Source organism: Anopheles funestus, chromosome 2RL (genome assembly GCF_943734845.2).
Source record: "Anopheles funestus chromosome 2RL, idAnoFuneDA-416_04, whole genome shotgun sequence".
NCBI classification, from domain to species: domain Eukaryota; kingdom Metazoa; phylum Arthropoda; class Insecta; order Diptera; family Culicidae; genus Anopheles; species Anopheles funestus.
In genome coordinates this window covers 75,570,555-75,590,596 of record NC_064598.1, presented here as the reverse complement: position 1 = coordinate 75,590,596, position 20,042 = coordinate 75,570,555, and the positions used below count along the sequence as shown (strand labels likewise).

General features: G+C 48.0%; 1 protein-coding gene across 2 annotated transcripts in view; it reads left to right on the top strand.

The window, feature by feature from the left end:
- The window catches only part of LOC125762923 (uncharacterized), a 40,811-nt gene extending 25,177 nt beyond the window's left edge, over positions 1-15,634 (top strand). For both annotated transcript variants that reach the window (XM_049425554.1, XM_049425553.1), the window contains exon 3: positions 6,563-15,634. In XM_049425554.1, coding sequence (XP_049281511.1) covers positions 6,631-12,924 — 6,294 coding nt within the window. In that variant the 5' untranslated portion in view covers positions 6,563-6,630 and the 3' untranslated portion in view covers positions 12,925-15,634. The remainder of the gene's footprint in view (positions 1-6,562) is intronic.
- The last annotated feature ends 4,408 nt before the right edge of the window (positions 15,635-20,042 follow it).

Genomic DNA, 20,042 nt, shown 5'->3' with positions numbered 1-20,042 from the left:
CCTTTTTCGACGAAGTAGCTCCGGAGAAACCCATGCCCTGTAAAGAGTTGAGAGAGATAAAAATCAATTTCTCCGTGCTTGCGATTTACCCAGGACATAATGTCCGGGATAATTCTCCTCGTCTTCATCCCCGGCGATCTCGGCTGCCCCGCTCCGGCTGTCCATTGTTGTTGCCAGCGTCCCATGGTCTCTTCCCTTTGCCGCTTTCGTATGTCTGGTCCTGGACTTCCCCTCGCTACCTTTTCGTCGTGGCAGCGGATGTCCTCCTCTAGGAGAAGGACTAACGGGATAGTGCTTGCGACCACGCAAGCGGCATCGTTTGGACCGTTTGGAAGGCACTGGCCACTCGAAGAACTCCTGTGCGGTGCGTCCTCTGAACCGTGGTCCGGTGAACGTCCTTCTGAAGAAGCGTCCGTCCCCACGATGGTGCCGCGTAACGGACAATGCTATTCCCAACGTTAACCAAGGGTCTCCTTCTGCTGCTTTTTGGGCCACACTTATTCGGCATCAGAGCGGTCAAGACATTCGTGATACGTGATGCCTTGCTGCAAACCTTCTCCAAATGCCGACCGTGGTGCTGTTTGCGGCAGAGCTCGACCCCCAGGTACTTGAGCGATTCCGTGGATACGATCGTGTGTCCCCCCGCACGTAGTTGACCTACCTGCGGGTTGTGATGAGTGCAGAAGATCATGTAGCCGGTCTTTTGATGGGCCAGCTTCAGTCCCACTCCATCCATCCAACGCTCGATCATCTCCAGGTTCCTCGTAGCAAGGTTGCTGATTTCCTGCGGGTCCCTCCCGATAAGGGTAAACGCCACGTCGTCAGCAAACCCTATAATGTCCGCACGCTTTCCGAACAGCTCCAAACGAAGAAGGTCATCGTACATAACATTCCACAGTGTTGGTCCTAGAACCGAACCCTGCGGGACGCCTGCCGATACTGGTAACGAGACCATTCCTTCATCCGTTTCGTAGTGGAGCGTGCGATTGGTGAAGTAGTTCCGCAGCAACGCCTGGAGGTACGGTGGCGTGTTCCTTCGCTGCAGAGCTGCTCCGATCGCTGTCCAGTTGGCCGTGTTGAAGGCGTTCTTCACGTCGATTGTCACCATCGCACACAGTCGATCGCCCCTGCGCTTCTTGTCGAGCGCAACCCTTCCGTTGGCAATCACCCTGTTGATGGCATCCATGGTTGAGCGTCCTTTCCTGAATCCGTATTGGGCATCAGCGAGACCGCCCGTTGCATCCAGATGCTCCGTAAGTCTGCGCTGTATGAGTCGCTCCAACACTTTTCCCAGAACACTCAGCAGGCAGATTGGCCGGTACGACGATGATTCTCCGGGTGGTTTCCCGGCCTTCGAGAACAGCACTAGCCGTTGCCTCTTCCATTCGACGGGGAAGTGGCCGGAATCGATGTAATGCTGGAACGTTCTCATGAAGACGCGTGGAAACGCCGTCATCGCCGCAATCAAGGCCACGTTCGGAATGTTGTCGTCTCCTGGGGCACGCTGGGGATTGAGCGATTTTGCAATGCTCACCAGCTCGTCCTCGGTAACGGCATCCCGTGCCGTGTCCTCGTCCGTCAATCCTGTTGCCGTAGGCCATTCCATGGGCGGTTGCACCGGAAAAAGTTCGCCGACGATGTGCTGCAGCTTGGCTGGATCCCGTTCCATCGGTACTCGGGCTCCTTGCCACATTTGCCTCCGGATTTTGTAGCCTGGCCCGAATCCGTGGGGCCCCAGCTGTTCCGGAAGTTGATCGCCCTGCTCCTTCTTGCTCCGCTTGACCGCTTGCTCCAGTGCTGCTCTCGCTGCTGTGTACGCCGGACGGCGATCCTGTCGCTGCTCTTCCGTTCGGGCTCGCCTGAGTCTTCTCCGCATCCCGATGTAAGTGCGACGTAACTGGGAAATCTCGTTATTCCACCAGTACACCGATCGTCGTCCTCCCCGTGCTGCTGGCAATCTCGGCATCGTCGCGTCGCAGGCAGTTGACATTGCCTGCGTCAACTCGTCCGCCAAGAGGGTGCGGTTGTAGATGTCCAGTGACCCCAAAATTTCAACGAACAAGTCCTTGTTGAAATACCGGGTTGCCCATCTGCTCTCCGAAGCCTGCTGTGCACTGTGTCCCAGGTTACGCTGCGTCGTCGTCCTCCCGACCGCAAACTTGATGGTATTGTGGTCACTTGGATTTTCGTCGCAGACTCGCCAGTTATTTTCCCCCAGAAGAGACGAGCTGCAGAAGGAAACGTCGATAATGGAACTACGGCCACTGTTGTTGCTCCAGGTTGGCCGGTTGCCCCGGTTCAACAAGACTAGCTCAAGTGATGCCATAGCATCCATCACCACTGCTCCCCTATGAACTCGTTCTCCATCGTTGTGTCTGCGTTCCATCCCCCACGCTCCTGACCAGGCGTTGACGTCCCCGCCGATCACGGTGTCCCGATTCCGCGGAATCACCGACGCAATTTCGGTCCATTTGCGTCGATAATCCTCCACTGACAAATCGGACCCCACAGGAGGTAGATACACGGAGCAGAAAACGATACCACGCATTTCGACCACGACGAAGTAATCCCGCCGATTCTCGATTATGCGTTGGATAGGGTATCTTCCTGTCGATACTGCTGCAACTCTGCCCGTCGGATCCGCGACCCAGTTACCGTTGTTCTCCGGAATCCGATATGGATCGGCGATCAACACTATGTCGCAGCCTTCGTTCCGAGCAGTCTGCATCAGCATGTCCTGGGCCAGCTGGCTGTGATTAAGGTTCTGTTGAAGGACATTAATCATGACGAGGCCGGTTTTTTACCCCTTCTCCTACTTGGCGGCAGTTGCGCTGTCCGAACGAGTGCCCGATTGCTTCCGGGCCCTTGCAGACGAGGCATTTCCGTTCCTTGGTGCACGGTCCTGAGTGCTTAGTCTCCGCACATCGATGACACTTGCTTGACCGATCCTTCCCACGGCAGTGAGTGGCAATGTGGCCAAACTCGTAGCACCGATAGCATTGGCGCTTCACCTCAACCTTCTTGAACCGGCAGCACTGGCTGAATCCGACAACATGCTGTTTTAGTAGCACGTCGTCCGTTACTGCCACCTCTGGGCATCCGAAAAATGCGACCAGCGTTCCGTAATTGGATTTAACGGTACTGATCTGGTCCGCGTAGATCGTAACTCCCAGGGCTGTGCTAAGGTCCGTTGCAATTTCCTCGTTGGTGCAGCTTGGTGGAATGTTCGTGCAGGTGAGGCGAGTTGTGGGGGTCCGTGGTCGGGCTTTCGCTTTGCCCTCCAGTGCTTCGGACACTTTCCGCCACATCTCAAGCGTCTCGTCGTGGCTCTTGCAGGACAGTTCCAGAAGAATATTCCCCTGGAAATTCATCCTTACACGCTCCACTTTCTGCCGATCATCCCCCAGCTTTTCCTTGAGGAGATTTACCCCCTAAAATATGCAATTCGCTTTACAGCGTGTATTATTTATTTCCGTTTTAAAATTTTAATAGCATATATGCTACTATCGCTCCTCTAAACATTGTTTTTGTCAATCTCTACTGGATGTAAAGTAAATCGCAAAAAACAAGATGTCCTTCAAGATGTTAAAGCAAAGTATTTTTCGGAGCAGCCCACGGAACTGCCATTGCTTCTATATGTGGGAAATGTTAACAATCTTTTAATATATGTTTATTTCAAAATTATTTTAGATACATAAAATATAAACCAAAATTTCTTTGTAATTTTCAAGAAATTACTGTGATACGATCGTTTAACATAACGGTAGATCAAAAGGATCGTGTCCATGAGCATGATAAAATCTGTGAAAGTCCTTTTTTTAATTTTTGGTGACATGTGGAGGGTGCAGGTGGGGGGTGGGGGGTAAACTTTTACGTAAATGATAGAAGGGGGATGCTTCCCGCGTTACGTTTTGTTACGATAGTCAGGAGAAGGAGTCCAAAATTCACAAATTTTTCCGTTTCGTAATAGTTGAATCACCCCTAGAATTGGATAGCTTCTAGCAGCGTTTACGTTTATTCCTCCACGAGGAGTGTATTTTTTTGTATATTTTTTTCAGATTTCGCAAGTTCCTCACTAAGTTTAGTCTACCCCACATGAGTAAAAAAAAATTCTTTGACTCTTCCCGACAACATTTGCTTCCATCGGTGCCGCACCGAAACGGAATGTTGACTATGTACCGCATTTTCCTAAGCCCCTTAGACGTGCTTTTGGACATCGTAGCGCGTGTGGTATTTGTTGTGTCGTTTTCTGCTTTTTTTACTACGTTTTGTTTCATGCACATGCTTGAAAGGTTTCCTTTTTCCCTTCAGCTTTAGCACACACACACGGGCATATATTCAAGCACACATAAATATACTAGAAATTCAACAGAACCTACCTTTAGTCAAATGATGAAAAAAACCCTTCGAGTTCACTATTCCACCGGCACGAAAGTCATCACTTTTGCATGACATTTCGCTATGCCTCCTGCCAGTTTCGTATCCTTTTGCCATGCCGTTCTTTTTTCAGGCTATGCCTACTACGACCTATTTCCACCGAATGGGCAAGGTACGCTCAACTGTTACCCTTCTGCCACACGTAGGTACGAAACCCAAAAGTGTGTAGCGCCGGGGGAGGCTCATGTTTGAGCATTTTTCATCGAAATCGGAAATTAGCACTTCCGCTGCACGCGCAACCAGAACGTTCCACGCTTTTCACCTGAAGCGTAGGTTACTATTTTTTATACGCCTGCTTTTCAACGGCAATCTGTCATGTTCGACGTTTACGGCTGGCGCCATAGTGATGGTGAATTGGTCTTTACGCTGGTGTTTACAGCGGGTCACAAACACCGAAGCGAAATGTATGTTAATATGCCATTTCCGCGATCGATCTGGGTGATAGCGCAACTGGCGCAATGGTTAAAATAGTGGCTGCGTTTTCACTCTCTGCAGCGTCGTCGGTACGACTGATCATATTTAAAACATTTGCCGCACGCAATAATTGCCATGCAGTTGTGACCATCTGGCACGATACGCTCTCTGGTGTCTTAAAGTGTGTACACTACTGGCGCTTTGGGGAAGATGCTACGTGTGGGTGATTGGCAAGAAGCTCTTTTTAACGGCTACTTTAAACAAACGATACTTATTTTTTTACTAAAGCCGGAAGCACTAGGTCAGTAAAATGGATTTTTATTTGACATTTATCACTTTTTTTTGTTTCCAATAAATATTGCTACATGCTTATAAATGGTTTCAAACTTTTAGACAGTTCCCCACGAGCTCGTGTCTAGGTTGCACACTGCCGTAGCTAGGCAATACGTGAAAATTTTTCCTTTTTTACATTCGCGTTTATTGCACATTATGTTCTTGAATATAACAAAACAGGTTTTAGAACCTTATTGGAAAAATTAGTTAATAAATTGTAATTACATACAACGTACTGGAAGAGTTGTTACTATATTTCAAATTAATTCACTCTAAATTCTTATTTTTAATACGACCTTTATTTTTTTTTATTTTAAGCACACCCAATTAAAAAAGTAAATATTGAGCTTCGATTGTGTTTTCACTTGCTTGTTTCGGATTCAGCACATTATAAAAAAAATCAACATTAAAAAAAACGGAAGGAAGCAACGCTTTGAAAAGCGGAAACACTAATGCATCAAAACAGTAGTCACTCGCCACAAAACAAAAGAACGAACAACTAAAACAAAACTCCATTACGATTGCTGTACGCGATTAGATTAGCCATCAATAGTGTAGCATAAAATTGCACCACTAGTGCCGAACCCCCCCTTTGCACTACGTTCTAATGAATTCCCATACTTTCTATCACCGCTGACCCAAAGAAAATGGGTGCTGCGTTCTGTGCCGGACAATAATCGCACCCAATCCAATGCCGGTACCGGCTGCGTTCGTTTCCCTTTCGTTCGGGAACGGACGTGTAATTATTCAAATATATGTCAAATCAATTATGATGAATAATTTACGATGCAAAGGGTTGTTGCAGGAACCCGAAGGCTACCCCTTTGCGCGAGTGGCTTCATCCAGTGCAGGAAAACTACGGACACGAATCGGGTGGGTTTTTCCAGCTGCTATTATCTGACTGGAACGGCATGCCTGCGGAGTGTGCCGTGCGATCCAGTGGAGGTGAATGAAGGTTGTGGTCCCATTTTTAGTTGGTGGCTCCATTATTTCACTTCCATTTTCATGTTGCATTTGTACATTTGGTGAAGGGAGGAAAATGGACGGTACAGTGGATTGTGGAAAGCTTCTGAAAGCCACGACAGATAGTAATGGGTATTGGGCATAGAGCGAGAACGTAACGGCTTATCGATTTGTTGGGATGAAATGAAAGGAAATGGCGTTAATGTGGAAAAAGTGAAAGCCTTTCCATCCTGTCACCTTTTCCAATGCGATGCGGGACTATGTTACACCGGTCGACCTCCTGTTAAAGTTAGAAGCACTTCAATTTCCTATAAGAATTACATTTTGTCTACATTTTTGGTGCTATTTAAATAACAATTTTCATATTTCTAATATATCTTCTTTCTCTTTTATGTTTCGTTTTCTGCACTAGTAGAACCCTTCCTGCTCAAAGGCTGTATCAGATGAATCGCTAGGCAAAGTGGCGTCTCCCGTACACCGACAATGGAACATCATGGTGGACTGTTTGCGGACATTTCGAACAGTTTCCCGGGCGCCAGCGGCCTGCCGAACACGAATGTGAAGTACCACATTCACAACCCTCCCCAGATCCCACCGCAACCCCCTCCGCCCCCGGTGCCACCCTTAGGATCCTCTAGACAGTATCATCAGTATCAACACCATCACCATTCCCAGCAGCATCAGCAGCAGCAGCAGCAACAGTCGCTGAACGTCCATTTGCAGAATTCGACCTCATCGCAACAGACCACGGCACAGTCGGTTGTGGTAGGAGGCTACGGACAACCGACACCCGGCATCATACAGCAAAGTCATGTTATACAGCAGTCGCAGCAGCAGCAACAACAACAACCTGAGCTGCAGACCTCAACAACAACAGCAACAACCCAACGGCAACATCACCTGGAAGCGCTTCATCAGACGCTAGGTCCAGGCAGTGGTGGAACTGGTGGGGTTTTCCCCGACGGGAACACTACCGGTCTTTTCGACGGCGGAAACACCAACGCAAACGTATCGCTCTGCGTGAACAACAACAACAGCTCAGGGAGTGGAAATAACACTAGCAACGCATCGGCGGGAACCAGCAACAGCAGCTACAGCTCGAGCATTAGCAATAGTTCGCGCAAGTTCGAAACTAACACCGGTGACAGCATTACGTACAACATCAACAACATCAACACCAACATTGTGAACAACATCAGCAGTGGTCAAGGAGCTCCCGGGCCCATAGCGGCCATCACGAACGGTGGCGGTGGTGGTGGTGGTGATTTTCTCGCTGGAGTAACGGCAGCAACACAGTACGGTACGGGCAGCGGCTCAACGATTGCAGTGAACGGTGGTGGAACGGGAACTGGAGGTGCTGTTGGTGCACAACCAGGTGTCAGCAATCCGACCATCATTAACATTAGCAACAACAATCACAACATTATGGCCCCTCCGTACCCGTACCATGGTCCGCCTCAGTATCAACCGAAAATGGGTGGCAGCGCAGGAGGTGCAGGATACAAGGAGATGAGCGGAAAGTACGGTGCGATCGGTGGAACAGGCAGCGGAACAAGCGGTACGGCGGGTAGTTGGGCAGAGTACGCACCTCACCAGCATGAGGCAACGGTGATCGGAAACTTTGAGGCGAAAAATCCCAACAAGTACCATCACACAGCGACCGGTGCAACGACGGCCGGGTCGCGCATGTCCGGAGGCTATCGGTATGCCAGTGCGACTGATTACGTATCTCAACCGGCACCACCCGGTTCGACGGGACATTATGTTCCGTCGCACACCGGTGCAGGTGGAGCTGGTTATGGACTGTACCATCCCGATGGTGTCCAAGCGACACCGATTCAACAAACCCAGACACCGGGTGTAGTACCCGGGGCACATGCGGGCTACGATGCCTATCCGCATATCGTGCGCAATAAGTACTCCGGTTCAGGACCTCCGCCCGGAATGCATCTGTCGAGCGGATCCCGGGGCGCTCCCTCGCATGCCGATCTCATGTACAACGAACGATCTCAACGATACGTCAGTAGCTATGGCACCGGAAATACCTACATGCCTTCGGGTGCTACTGGTGCCGGTGGCGGTGGAAGTGTTCCAAACCATGGGACGAACAGTGCCGGACATGCGGGTTACTACACCCAGATGGGTTCAAGCAAAGGTATGATGAATCCGGGCATGGATTATTACGGCAATACCTACTCCAAGCAGTTGTCCAGCTCGCATCCACACCACGCCCCTAACAATCCTTACATCCCACCGAATCGAATGGCGTACTCCAATCAAACGAGTGCGGGCTACCATCCACACCCGTCCCATCCAGCCCATCATCATGTGCCACATCCGCATCATAAAAGTGCCGTCGGAAGCTATGGGTATACTAATGCAAATGGTTCCGTCTCGTCGTACGACGATCCTTACCATCAGCGATCAATGAGTGGACGAGTTCCGCTGCCCCATCCTTACAACACCGATCCACACCATCACCAGAGCACACCAGGATCGGCACCGTACGGTGCAACCAGTGCCGGTAGCTACCACCATCAAGTGCAAGGTCCAATGGGGTATCCCAATCCGAAGTTGACCTTTAGTAAAAACATGAACGATTTCTACACACCGAATGTGGCGTCGAGTAACGTAGCTCAGCATTACGCTGGTGCTCATCCGGGATCGATGCAACCGGCCGGTCTAGGGCATGCGGGACATTACGGTATGAAGTATGCTTCACAACCGATAGCACCCCAGCAGAAACATGCTGGCGGAGGAACGGCATTAGGACCAGGTGGTGTTCCGGCGTCCTTAGGACAGCAGACTAGGAAATCGTCCAGCTGTTTCTACGACACACCAAGCCCGGTAATCGATATCAACCATCCACTGATTGATCTAGAGGAGCAGATCAACAGTGTGAAGATTCTCAAGAGTGGTCCCGCTTCGATGGGAACTGGACCGGGCTCGATGTACGATACGAACCATCCTCTCAATTATGACTGTCAGCAGATGTATCTCAAGAACCGCTACATGCATTCCAAGCCGGTACACTCGATTCCGAACAGCAACACCAATCCCATCGGATATGGTAGTGGACAGCCGATCCCTACCGGTGAGCATCCTCACCAACGCCATCAACTCCATCACCAATCACATCCGGAAGCGGTGGGAGCGTATGGCGGCTATGCCACAATGGAAGATCTTGGCCTAGGGCCTCGCAGCTTTGCACTGGATGAAAATCTGAAGGATAAGAGCTTGCGCGATTACCTTACGAGCTGGAACGAGATGGAAGAGGAAGATGGTGGCTCTGCTGGAGCGAAAGCCTCCAAGGAGGCTAACAACAACTTAGTTGCGCATCAGAACTATGAGTCTTGCAAGTACATGGGTCAACAACAACCGTCATTGGAAGCAACAACGACAGCGACGGAAGAAGTCCCTGTCCCTCCACCACAACAGGAAGTTGCTGAGGACACACCATTGGAAGCTAGACCTGTAGTAACTCCAGAAACTACTACAACGCACTCTTCTCCATCACCACCATCGATCGTGCCGGTTTCAGCAGCTACACCGGTAACTGGTCATACCGGGGTAATAGTGGCGAATGTACAAAGCAACGGTAACCTTCCCGATATTTTGGTGGACATTGAGAAACCAGCGAAAGCCGAAGAAACTGGTAAGGATGGCGAAAAGTTATACATTCTCGAGACGTACGATGTGCCGCAGAGTGAGCTTAACAAGTACAAGCATCTGAGCGTTATCAACGAGCTGCCGAAGAATGTCGTTCCAATCAACGATAGTGCCGATTCGCTCAAGTTCCTCGAGGAAATCGAATCGAACCGTGAGAAGTACTACCAAACGGAGCTCGAGTCTGAGGTGGTGTATGAGGAAAAGGAGAAAGAAAAGGACCAGGAAGTAATCGAGGAGGACAAGGCAATGGCAAGCGAGGAGGAAACTGTGCCGGAACAGAAATCAGTTATCCAACAGCCAAAGCACGAAAGCGATGTGCCTCGAACGGAAACGGCTCCGCCTACAGATGATCTTCAGAGAGAAAATGACGAACAGAAGGAAGATCAATGTGAAAGATCACCTGAATGTAAACCTCAAGATTTATCCCAAACCAAGAATAAAGAGGAGATAAAACAAGATCCCGAAACGTTGGAACAGAAGGAAGAAATCAGTGGTGACGTTCGAAATGGCGTAACTGAGGTGAAATGTGAAGCTACTCCAAAAGACTCATCATCCGCCGATGAGGAAGCATCCTTCAAGGTGCCCCGTTGTTTCCCAAAGTATCGAAAGCGGCGCTTCTACGATTACGATATGCCCCGGTTTCCCAAGAAGGCACGTCGTTCCAGCATAGAAGAGTTTATCAATTGTGATATACCGAAATTCAAAGTACAAACTAACAAACGTAGCCCGAAAAGTCTGCTAAGTTTGCTGGTGGACACGCTCAACTCGAAACCGTTCCGTCGCTGGGCCAAACAGGATCTAGCCAGACGGCAGTCGCTAGTGCAGGCAGGTGATCGTAGTGATGTGGCGAAGGAAGTGAGCCAGACAGCAGAAGAACCAGTAGTAGTGGAAAACGATCAGATGGAGGCGATTCCCACACCGTCCGAAGAAGAGGAATCAGAAAGACAAACGGTGTTGGTTTTATCGTCCGTTCCTTCGTTGAGAGATTTGTGTTACGAAAGGATACAATCGCTGGAGCTTTACCACCAGCCAGCTACACTGAAGGAGCTGTGCGAGCGTGTTATCCGGGTGAGCAAACACCTTTACATTATTGAGGAAATGAAGAGCGAACCACCTAGATTGCAGGATCTCTGCAAAGCCGTCCTCAGTGAGACGAACATCTTCATCGACGTGACAACGAACGAGGTGTGCATCATTGATGACGATGTCGAAGATGACAACTGTGAAATGGTTCCTTCCATGGATTCTACCACACCGAACGCTGCCCGTGTGTTTATCGTTGAGGAAGATCGTGGTTCGATAGCGGATCTTCTGCGCGAAAACATCCAGCTACAGGAAGAAGATCTCGTTGTCGTTCGACAAGATATTGGCGAAGGGTGCGAGGATCATGAGATCTTTATGACCGATCTCGCTGCACAACCGGAACCAATGGTGGCGGCAGAGAGTGAGAGTGATATCTTTAGCCGTGTCGAGCAAGAAATTGAAAAGATGATGCACACCAGTTCGTCGGAGGATGAGGCAGAAGTTCCGGCGAAGGATTCTGAGCTGTTTGCATTTGCAGAAGATGTCGAGTGTATACAGTACGAAGAAGTTGTTCCGGTTCACACGGAAGTGCACAGCATGGAAGAAGGTGTGCTGAAGGCCCTTCGGGCAAAGTATGCGTTGCGAGGCGTGGGACAACGGAGACTTCATCGGCGGCTGGTTCGCAAGTATGTCATTTATCAACGATACATTGAGACACGATCTGGGCTGCTGCCACGCAATACCGTTCGATGGAGAAAGATGATCGACACTAGAAATGCATCCGACAAGGTGCAGCTGGTGCCACCGGTGCAACACGATGAGGAAAGTAACTGCTCGAATAGTTCGACTACTTCCGGTAGCAGCCGTTCATCAAGCTCTACTCGCAGCAGTCACTCGTCGCGTTCTTCGTCGTCTAGCTCGTCTTCGTCAAGCAGCAGTAGTAGCAGTAGCAGCAGCAGTAGCAGTAGTAGCAGTAGCAGCGAAATGGAAGACGAAGAAGAAACGGTAAAACTTGTAGCAGCGGTAGAATTAACACCAGAAGAGCTTTCGAGTACCAGTGTAACGCTAGGGGAGGCAAACAATAATACTATCGAACTAGTACATTCGACCATGCCCCGAGAGCAGCAGAAGGAAATGGTTTCACAGCCCACGATGCAGGACGATGAATCTCAACCCGACCAGGTGAAGGCAGACTCCGACGCCGGTATTAGTCCAGCCCGGTGTGATGACAGTAGTGCGAGCAGCTGTAGCAGTAGTGGAAAAAGTAGTCCTGCAAGTCAGAACACCCGTGCCAGCAGTCCGTATACTAGCAGCGGCAGTAGTAAAAGCAACAGTAGAAGTCCCACCAGTTCCATGGAACAACGTGCTGCTACAAAAGTCGCCTACACTACCGAACGACCACGTTCGGTCATTGTTTCACCACCAATTGCCAAAAGGAAGAAGAAGCTTTCGTTCGAAGAAAGCCTGCTCAACATCGATCAAATGTACCGGAAGCCCGCAAGTCCTGCGCCAACCTCTACGGTACCATTGCTGATACCACGATCGGCATCCGCAAGTCCGCAGCAGTCCGCCGCAACCCGCCCGAATGTGATCGTAAACGTGAACAATAAGCGTGAAGTTCCTCGTAAGCTAATCATACCGTCGTACAAGATCTTCGATCAGACGGCGGACGAATCACGCCCGGCTGTCAACGGGCATCACCGGAAGGCATTCATGGACGCTGACACTTCGGCGACATTACTCGAGATGAGCGGTGGATTTAGCAAACAAATCCAAAAGCGTAGAACGTCCATCAGTATCGCACCAGCCTACGGACGCTCGATCTCCTCCTCCGAGGGTGACCGTCGAACGCGTGGCCTGGAGCGTCGAAAGGCCGCCCTGGTAAGGCGTCGAAGCTGCTGTTGCTCGCCATTGCGGTCACCTCCGAGCTCACCGCTAGCGTTGCCCGTGTGCACGAAGTCTTCACCGCTGATGGTTCAGGTTGGTGCACCGATACCGTACGTGCGCCTGGAGCGAAACGATTACGTGGAAAAGCTGGCAGAGAGCTATCGTCGGCAGGCACAACAACACCCAAGGTCGTCGTAGGTTCGTGTCAGGAAAAAAACGGCTAACCAGCTAAACAGGTAAAACGGGGCTACATCGTGGCTTGGCCTTTTAATCCATTCTCGGTTTTGAACGGAGAAAAAAAATGTGCAAAACGCTCTTTATTTAATCGACAGTCGATTATGTTTGTGGTACGAGTGCTCTAAATGCACTAATTGAATTTACACTCACACCAGGGGGAAAACTGATGAGCTCATATTTAGAAAGTACATAGTTTGTAAATTTTTAATTGCATTCCTATGCTTTAGAAACAATTCCTTTGCTGCAGCAAAATTGGTAGCTAGTAATATGCACGATAAAAGCATTCTTCCTTTTCCTGTGTAGCTTCGAAGATTTTATGCACGCGTGTATAGCAGATTAAAGTAATCACAAATAATACACCCTTCTTTTGCGAGTCTATCGCTTCCAACCGGCACCGTAACTTAAAACTGTGTGTGTATTTTTTTTTCTTTTGCTGAAAAAGAGTTCATCATTACAAGCACGTACTTAAAAACAATGCCCACAAAGGGGTAGGGCGATATAGCTGCTATGTTTGTTGTAAATCAACAATTTTGTCTTTTAATTGTATTTAATTTTATTTGTTTGTAAGTCATAAATCAGAGCAAGTGAAGCTTTATTCGCACAACTGTAAAATGATGGCTCGCACACAGTTATGGCTAGCTAAATCGTTCGCTATAAATGTGGAGGGAAACATTTTTAGAGCATGCTTTTTATAGCGAAGCTTCTACTAAAAGCTCTTGCACGAAAGCTAAAACGGAATTCTGATTTTACATACAGTAGGCCAAATGTAAGGTAATGAATATGGAAAAGAAACTTTTCTATTTTTTACTAATTCTGTTGATTTTATCATTTTTGCTAAGGAATTTAGAAAAAATGAAAACATAATATATTATGTCAGCTTTTGTATTTTTAAACGAGAAAAGGAGCAGAATTTATAATTTATTAAAACTATTCAACGATAGAATAAACCGAATTGCATTGACTGCGATCTTTCTACTGGTGATTTAAAATTTCGTTCATTTTTCCAACACCTGCATCAGCTTCCTTGTGCGCTGCATTGAATTTTATTTTAAAGTTCAAACGTTACGTATTTTGCATATCAACGTATTAACTATTTGTTCCACATTTGCTCTATGGTTAGGATTTAAATGAGTGGAGATAAATATTTGTAGAAAAATATCGTTTGTCCAAAGGTAAATAATTCATTTCAAGTAATCATTATCGTCAAAACGTTTTTACACGAACGCTTCAAAAGATGCGACTTTATTACTATCACTCATCTAGTCAAGTGTTGTTGTTGCATTCATGTTTGATGGTTTTGGGGGGGTTATTTTAACGAGAAAAAGGAAGGGAAATCCGATTTTAGCCTTTTTAGCAAATCACTTTAGCAGAGTGTTAAGTTTTACAACAGATACAACCACCACGGTACCCACCTTTCTTTTTCTAGGCACGCGTGTATAACACTAGTGTAAATGTTACATTTTGTGTGCGTTGTGGGACGTTGTTTGTGCGTGTTTCATATATTCCTCAAAGAGTTACACCTTTAATTGTATGATTTCTAAAAGACCCCGCACTAGTAGCTGTATAACAATTCGTAAGGCATTGTGGTACATAGCATTATTAGTTTGTTTTTCCTGTTTGTTAGGTAGGGTAAGTATGTTTCTGTTTTTAAACAAAGCAAAAACCATTTAAAAGACAACGCCAGCAAAAAGATTTCGAGTGCACAGCGGAAGCACGATAGCAAGTAATGAAGCCAACATGAATGGTTGGCAGGCAAAAGAATATGTACAAGCATTTGAACACAACGCAAAATGGAACCAAACGGAGATGGAAAAGAAAGAAGATGTAAACAAAAACAATCCGTGTAATGTAATGAGAAAACAAAAAAGAAAACATGAATCAGTGCCTTCAGGTGACAGAATACAAAAGTGGCAGCCAAAGGACATATAAAACAAATAAAAATAAAAAAAAAACACACATAATATACCTTGTAACACATAAAAGACAAAACAAAACATACCAAAAAATAAACAAAAACACATACACACAGATAATCACGAATTGTGAGGATAGCATATAGAAGAATGAAGTAGTTTATCGAATTATTGAATGAATATTATTAAACTCACGCACCCAAAACGCGTGTATAGAGTGTAGCAAATGTTTTAGGGCCACACACACACTCGCTCATGTGAAGTGTGTGTGTGTGTGTACGAAAAAGCGAAGTGTGAAGTACGTTTTACAACGGCATTTGATATAGGACGATTTAAAGAAAGATGAAAGGAGAAAAGAGGAGAAAACAAATAACTTTAAAATATTACTGTGTGAAGCTTATCGCGCTAGCATGTAATTGAAATATTTTAGGAAAGATCTATACAAAACGATTAAAACCAATTAGTGAAAACTACGAAAATAAACATTCCCCACTACACAACCATTCCTTTCTATTAGCATCCTTTCTCTGTCCCTAATCGGCTCGTAACGAAACTAAGCTATACGGTGTTGTTGTACGAAACACTTACGTTTCTATTGTTTCTAACACATGCCGCTCACAGCAACAAGCTGCGAATGGTACGTGCGTAAGTGCGCGTGGTATATGTGTGTGTGTGTCGGTGTAAATTATGTTTGCGTTGGAATCGAAATAAAATGAATTTAGTTGTTTTTGATTGTTGATTGAAAACTGAAACTCAAACCGTTGCCACCAACCGTCTATGTGAGATCCGAAATGGTAAAACCTCGACACAGCGTGGATCGTTATCAGTTTGGAAAGAAAAGGGAAAAACCATGACATTTAATTACTTACGCTTATCACTGACAAATTGGTCATCCAATGAGCAACAACAAAATTAGCCCCACGAAGATTGGATTATTGAGCAGTGAACTACGGTAAGATCATTTATTTTGGAATTTGACCCGAAACTTTAGTATAATATTTTTTTATTGAAGAATTAAACCGTCTTTACGTTTCTTTGTGTGATACATTAATTTCTTAGTACATAGTGAACATACATATCCGAAAGTAAGAATTTTGCAGCTTACACTAAGCTCGTTGTACTGTCAACGCCACAGTGTTTTAATGTCTTTGCTGGTCAACTTTAGGTCTCACAGACGCACGTGAGTTAATAAGCCTTTTGACAGGTTTCTTGGTCGCCAGCTTCCTTTTCACCTTCTTCAGCGCAGCGGTCTGTTCTGTTGGCATTTCACCAGCACTTTCCACGTCGATCATTAACTTTCGCTTGACAAATCTAGTCGTCTCGAGGTCGGAAGGGATGTTCACTTCCGGGCGTGGTTGTCCCATCGATTCGCCGGCAGTGATTAACTCATCCACGGTCACCATCCGTCCCTGTCCGAGCAGCATCTGTATGAGCGTTCTTTCGGGATAGATCAAGCTTCCAACGGATGCCTCGAGGAAGGTAAGGTAAAGGCAGATTAACACGGTCAGACGCATCGTATACGTCGCAGGGAGATTCGATTACAGTTGTACTGCTTCTGGACAAGCCACTGGCACCAAGTGCGTGTGTGTGTGTGTGTATTTGAAAGATGGAGAGATAATCCAACTGCACTAGTTTGCTGTCTTCATAAATCACTGAGCTTCTTCCCTCCGGGAACGTTCCACACTGAATGAGTCGCGATTTTTGTGGACACTCCCTATGGACCTAGTATAGCATTCGGTTATCAATAGTAGCGTGGACTTGGACGATCTTACGACTTCTTGACCCCTGTCGGTCATCATCAGTAATGGGCGAGACGGTTGGAAGAATGTGGCAGATTCTGGGAACGACGTTTGGGGAACAATTCCTCTCGACTTTAGGCTCAAAAACGTGCTCTCGTGCAATGGGAATTCGTTGAGTTCTGATAGGGAAGGCACCTAACATTACCATTCATTCCATGGAAGAATTTTCCATCACGCATCCCAAGTCATCTTATCAACTGTTGCACTCGCTTGGGTTGTGATAAAGCAGGTCATCAGACAGGTTAGTATAAAGATGAGAAAGAAAGCAACACGGAGTTTATTTTTTTTAGTAACTTACAACGTACGAGGTTTATTGATTTTATGGTACCATTGACAAGAGGCACCTTAAGTGGCACTAGCCCCCCTTACTATCAAGTATCATAACTAGCGCTACACGGTAATCGGTAACAAAAGACATTCAAAAAAAGCTATTAACCTACGTTCGGTGCTCCATTAAATTGGGAGTGAGTAAGTTTTGTGGTTTTTTTTTCGAAAGGCAGTTAGGCAAGACATGGAACACTGCTTCCCCATGACAACTTCAGCACATGGCGGCATCTGCGATGGATTAATTGTGTCTTGCTTGCCAAATCATAGTTGCTCTCATTTTGAATTTGGTCCTCTGCCTTTAAAGAGCTCCACACCGTAAGCATTGCACCCGATTTTGACAAGATGAAAGCTAGATTCCTAGCGAACTGGGCAATCGTTTCAAGGTTGGACCAATAAACAGTGTCCAACAGCGCCAAGCTCGACCACTTTCACACCATTGCACGCGCTGCTTGGAAGCGATGTTGGGTTTGCGTGTGCACCGGAGGATGCGCAACAGTGTGGAAGCGGTCATCAAATTAGGCACCGTTTAGGAAGGTGTGTGCATGGGTTCCAATTAATTTCGGACCATGTTTGGACGTAGGAGGATGATTGGTTTTGGCGATGGAGCTGCACCGGCGGTAACCTTGCGTAAGGGTTTCGTGCTTAGGGTTGTGTTGGAGGTATGGGAAGGACCGGTACGGTATTGGAGTTCACCAAGGGTGCTTGCAACTGAGGCTGAGTGACAGGTGAAGGCTGTTGCAGCTGCTGTTGTGGTGGCAGTGGAGCGGGACCTGCTGGGAATGGCATTTGCGTAGCGATAGGTATTCCTCCGGGAGGAATCTGATCGCGCCGGACGTACACGATCTGGAACAGTTTGTTCGCATCTTGAACCATGACCGGGATCAGTTCGGGGGCAGCAAGTGGTACCGCAGTAGTTACTGTCAGATTCCCATCCACCGGAGGTATGGCCGTCGTCGTGGAACGGCGGCTTAACCGCTGCTGTCGACGTCTTTCCCGTGCCTCTGCCCGCTGGCTCGGTGATTTGGTAATTGGCTGGACCGGTTTTGAATAGGCCGACACTGCACCGACCACTCCAACCGCTAGCGCAGCCTTGACCAGCTGGCGCGTCATGCTTTTCGTCGGTCTAGCAAAGTTTACAATGATCGAGCTGGGTTGGCTTTGTGCGCCCGGTACATAGTACGATTGCTGTTGTTGATACTGCTGCTGTTGCACTGGTTGTCTGTTGCTGATGTTCCAACCGATCGGTCGGCGAGTTACTTTTTTCGAGCTGCTGGAACTAAAGCTCCAGCCACGCTTACGACGGGTGAGCAGTTCTGTACTCTGACCACCGCCCAGCGTCCCCACATCGCCCTGGACGAGAAAGAACAAATAAAGAACACCGAGAATGCGCATTCTACGCAGTAGATCAACTACGTTACACTTGCACGACTGGCCACAAAATGATTCGCACCACACAAATGGAAGGATCTAAAATAAGGCGCCGAAAGTTGCTTCCCGCCGCTTCTTCTGCTGGCTGCGAGATAATCAAATTTCGCAAAAATACTCTTATCAAACTAGAAATGGACAACCTGTGACCTCTGTTTGCTGGTAGGTAGGATCACATTCGCGATGCTCCCAAAATTGATACGCTAGTGACTAGCAGAAGCAGGAACTTTGATACGGTGCTGCCTTGCGCAATCGTGCCAGCAGTGTTGCCAGCACAGGGACTTTCGGCGACGAGTCTTTGCGGTAGTTGAGGAAGCAACTCGTGTGTAGATGATCGTTCAGTTGATGTTGGAGCTGCTAATGGCGCACTTTCCTTTTCACTTTTTTCTTTCTCTTCTCCAAGGTTCGCCTCTTCCTCTATCAAGCTGTCAATATCCTGAAGATCAAAGTCAGGAAGATCCACCAGTAACGTTACGCGCCGTTTCGGTCGTACATCTGACCGGGCAGGTTTGGTTGGTGATGTGACATCCTCCACATCTGCAACAGTTACATCCGGACGCTGTTCCGGTGCTGTGGACACTTTTCCCTTCCTTCCTACTCGGCTCTTGGGTGTAGTTTTCGGAGGATCCAGCGCTTTGGCAAGCTTCACAATGCCAACGTTCACAAAGTCCGTCGCAATCTTATCGAACGTCACCACCGTGCGAGGATTAGTGTGGCGCGAAGGGAAAAAGTCTACTAACCGTTCCCGTAAAGCGGCCCACCGTGTTGCCAGCTTTGATTTCCGTTCTGCCGCACGCTGACCGGGTGGCGGCCGCTTGGTAACGTGTTGAAACCGCACCCGATACAGCGATCTGATGTCCCAATCGTTCACATCGGACACACCGAGCGATCGGGCTATATCTTCCGCCTGCTCTCCGGTGGCCTGTTCCAGCAGGAAGCTTCCCGCCACCAACACCCAGGCGGCCAGGACCAGCCTCAGAAAGCTCCACGAGAGTCGCATTGTTATTACCGGTGGTAGTCGATCCGCACTGTACGATCACTAGTTTAGCACTGGCTAGTAAAACTTGCCACCCGCTGTACCACGAAGCCCATTCCGACCGAACTGGAGCTTTTTGCAATGACGTGCCTTTCGGTTCGGAAAACCGGTCACGAAACACTTCATGATCGACATTTCTCGCGTTACGGGCTCTTAGCTGGAGGGCCCAATCCGAAGCGATGGTGCCGAATGGTGCGGTAAGAGGGAAGGTAGTCGATAGCAGTGGTGATTGTTTTGATTTTCACCAAACGAGTCTTCCCCGGCCACCGGGCCAGCCCCGCAAGTGGAGGAGGTCTTTGCCGACCTTCGCCATGATGCAATGGAAACGGCGGAAAGCTTGCCCCGATGGTCGGTTTCACGACTTCTTGAGGGTCACTGTGTGCTGCAGGTGTGCCATTCTACCTACCTAAAGGTGGGCCGATGACCAGACCAGACACGCACGGATTCGGAATCCGGAAGCACAATTGCGTGCGATCGCATCCATCGTTCATGTACTCACACTCACACAAACTCTTGGGCCGCTGGGTTAAGGACGGTTGCGTTAGAAATGGTCTGATCGGAATAAGGCTACCGTAACTA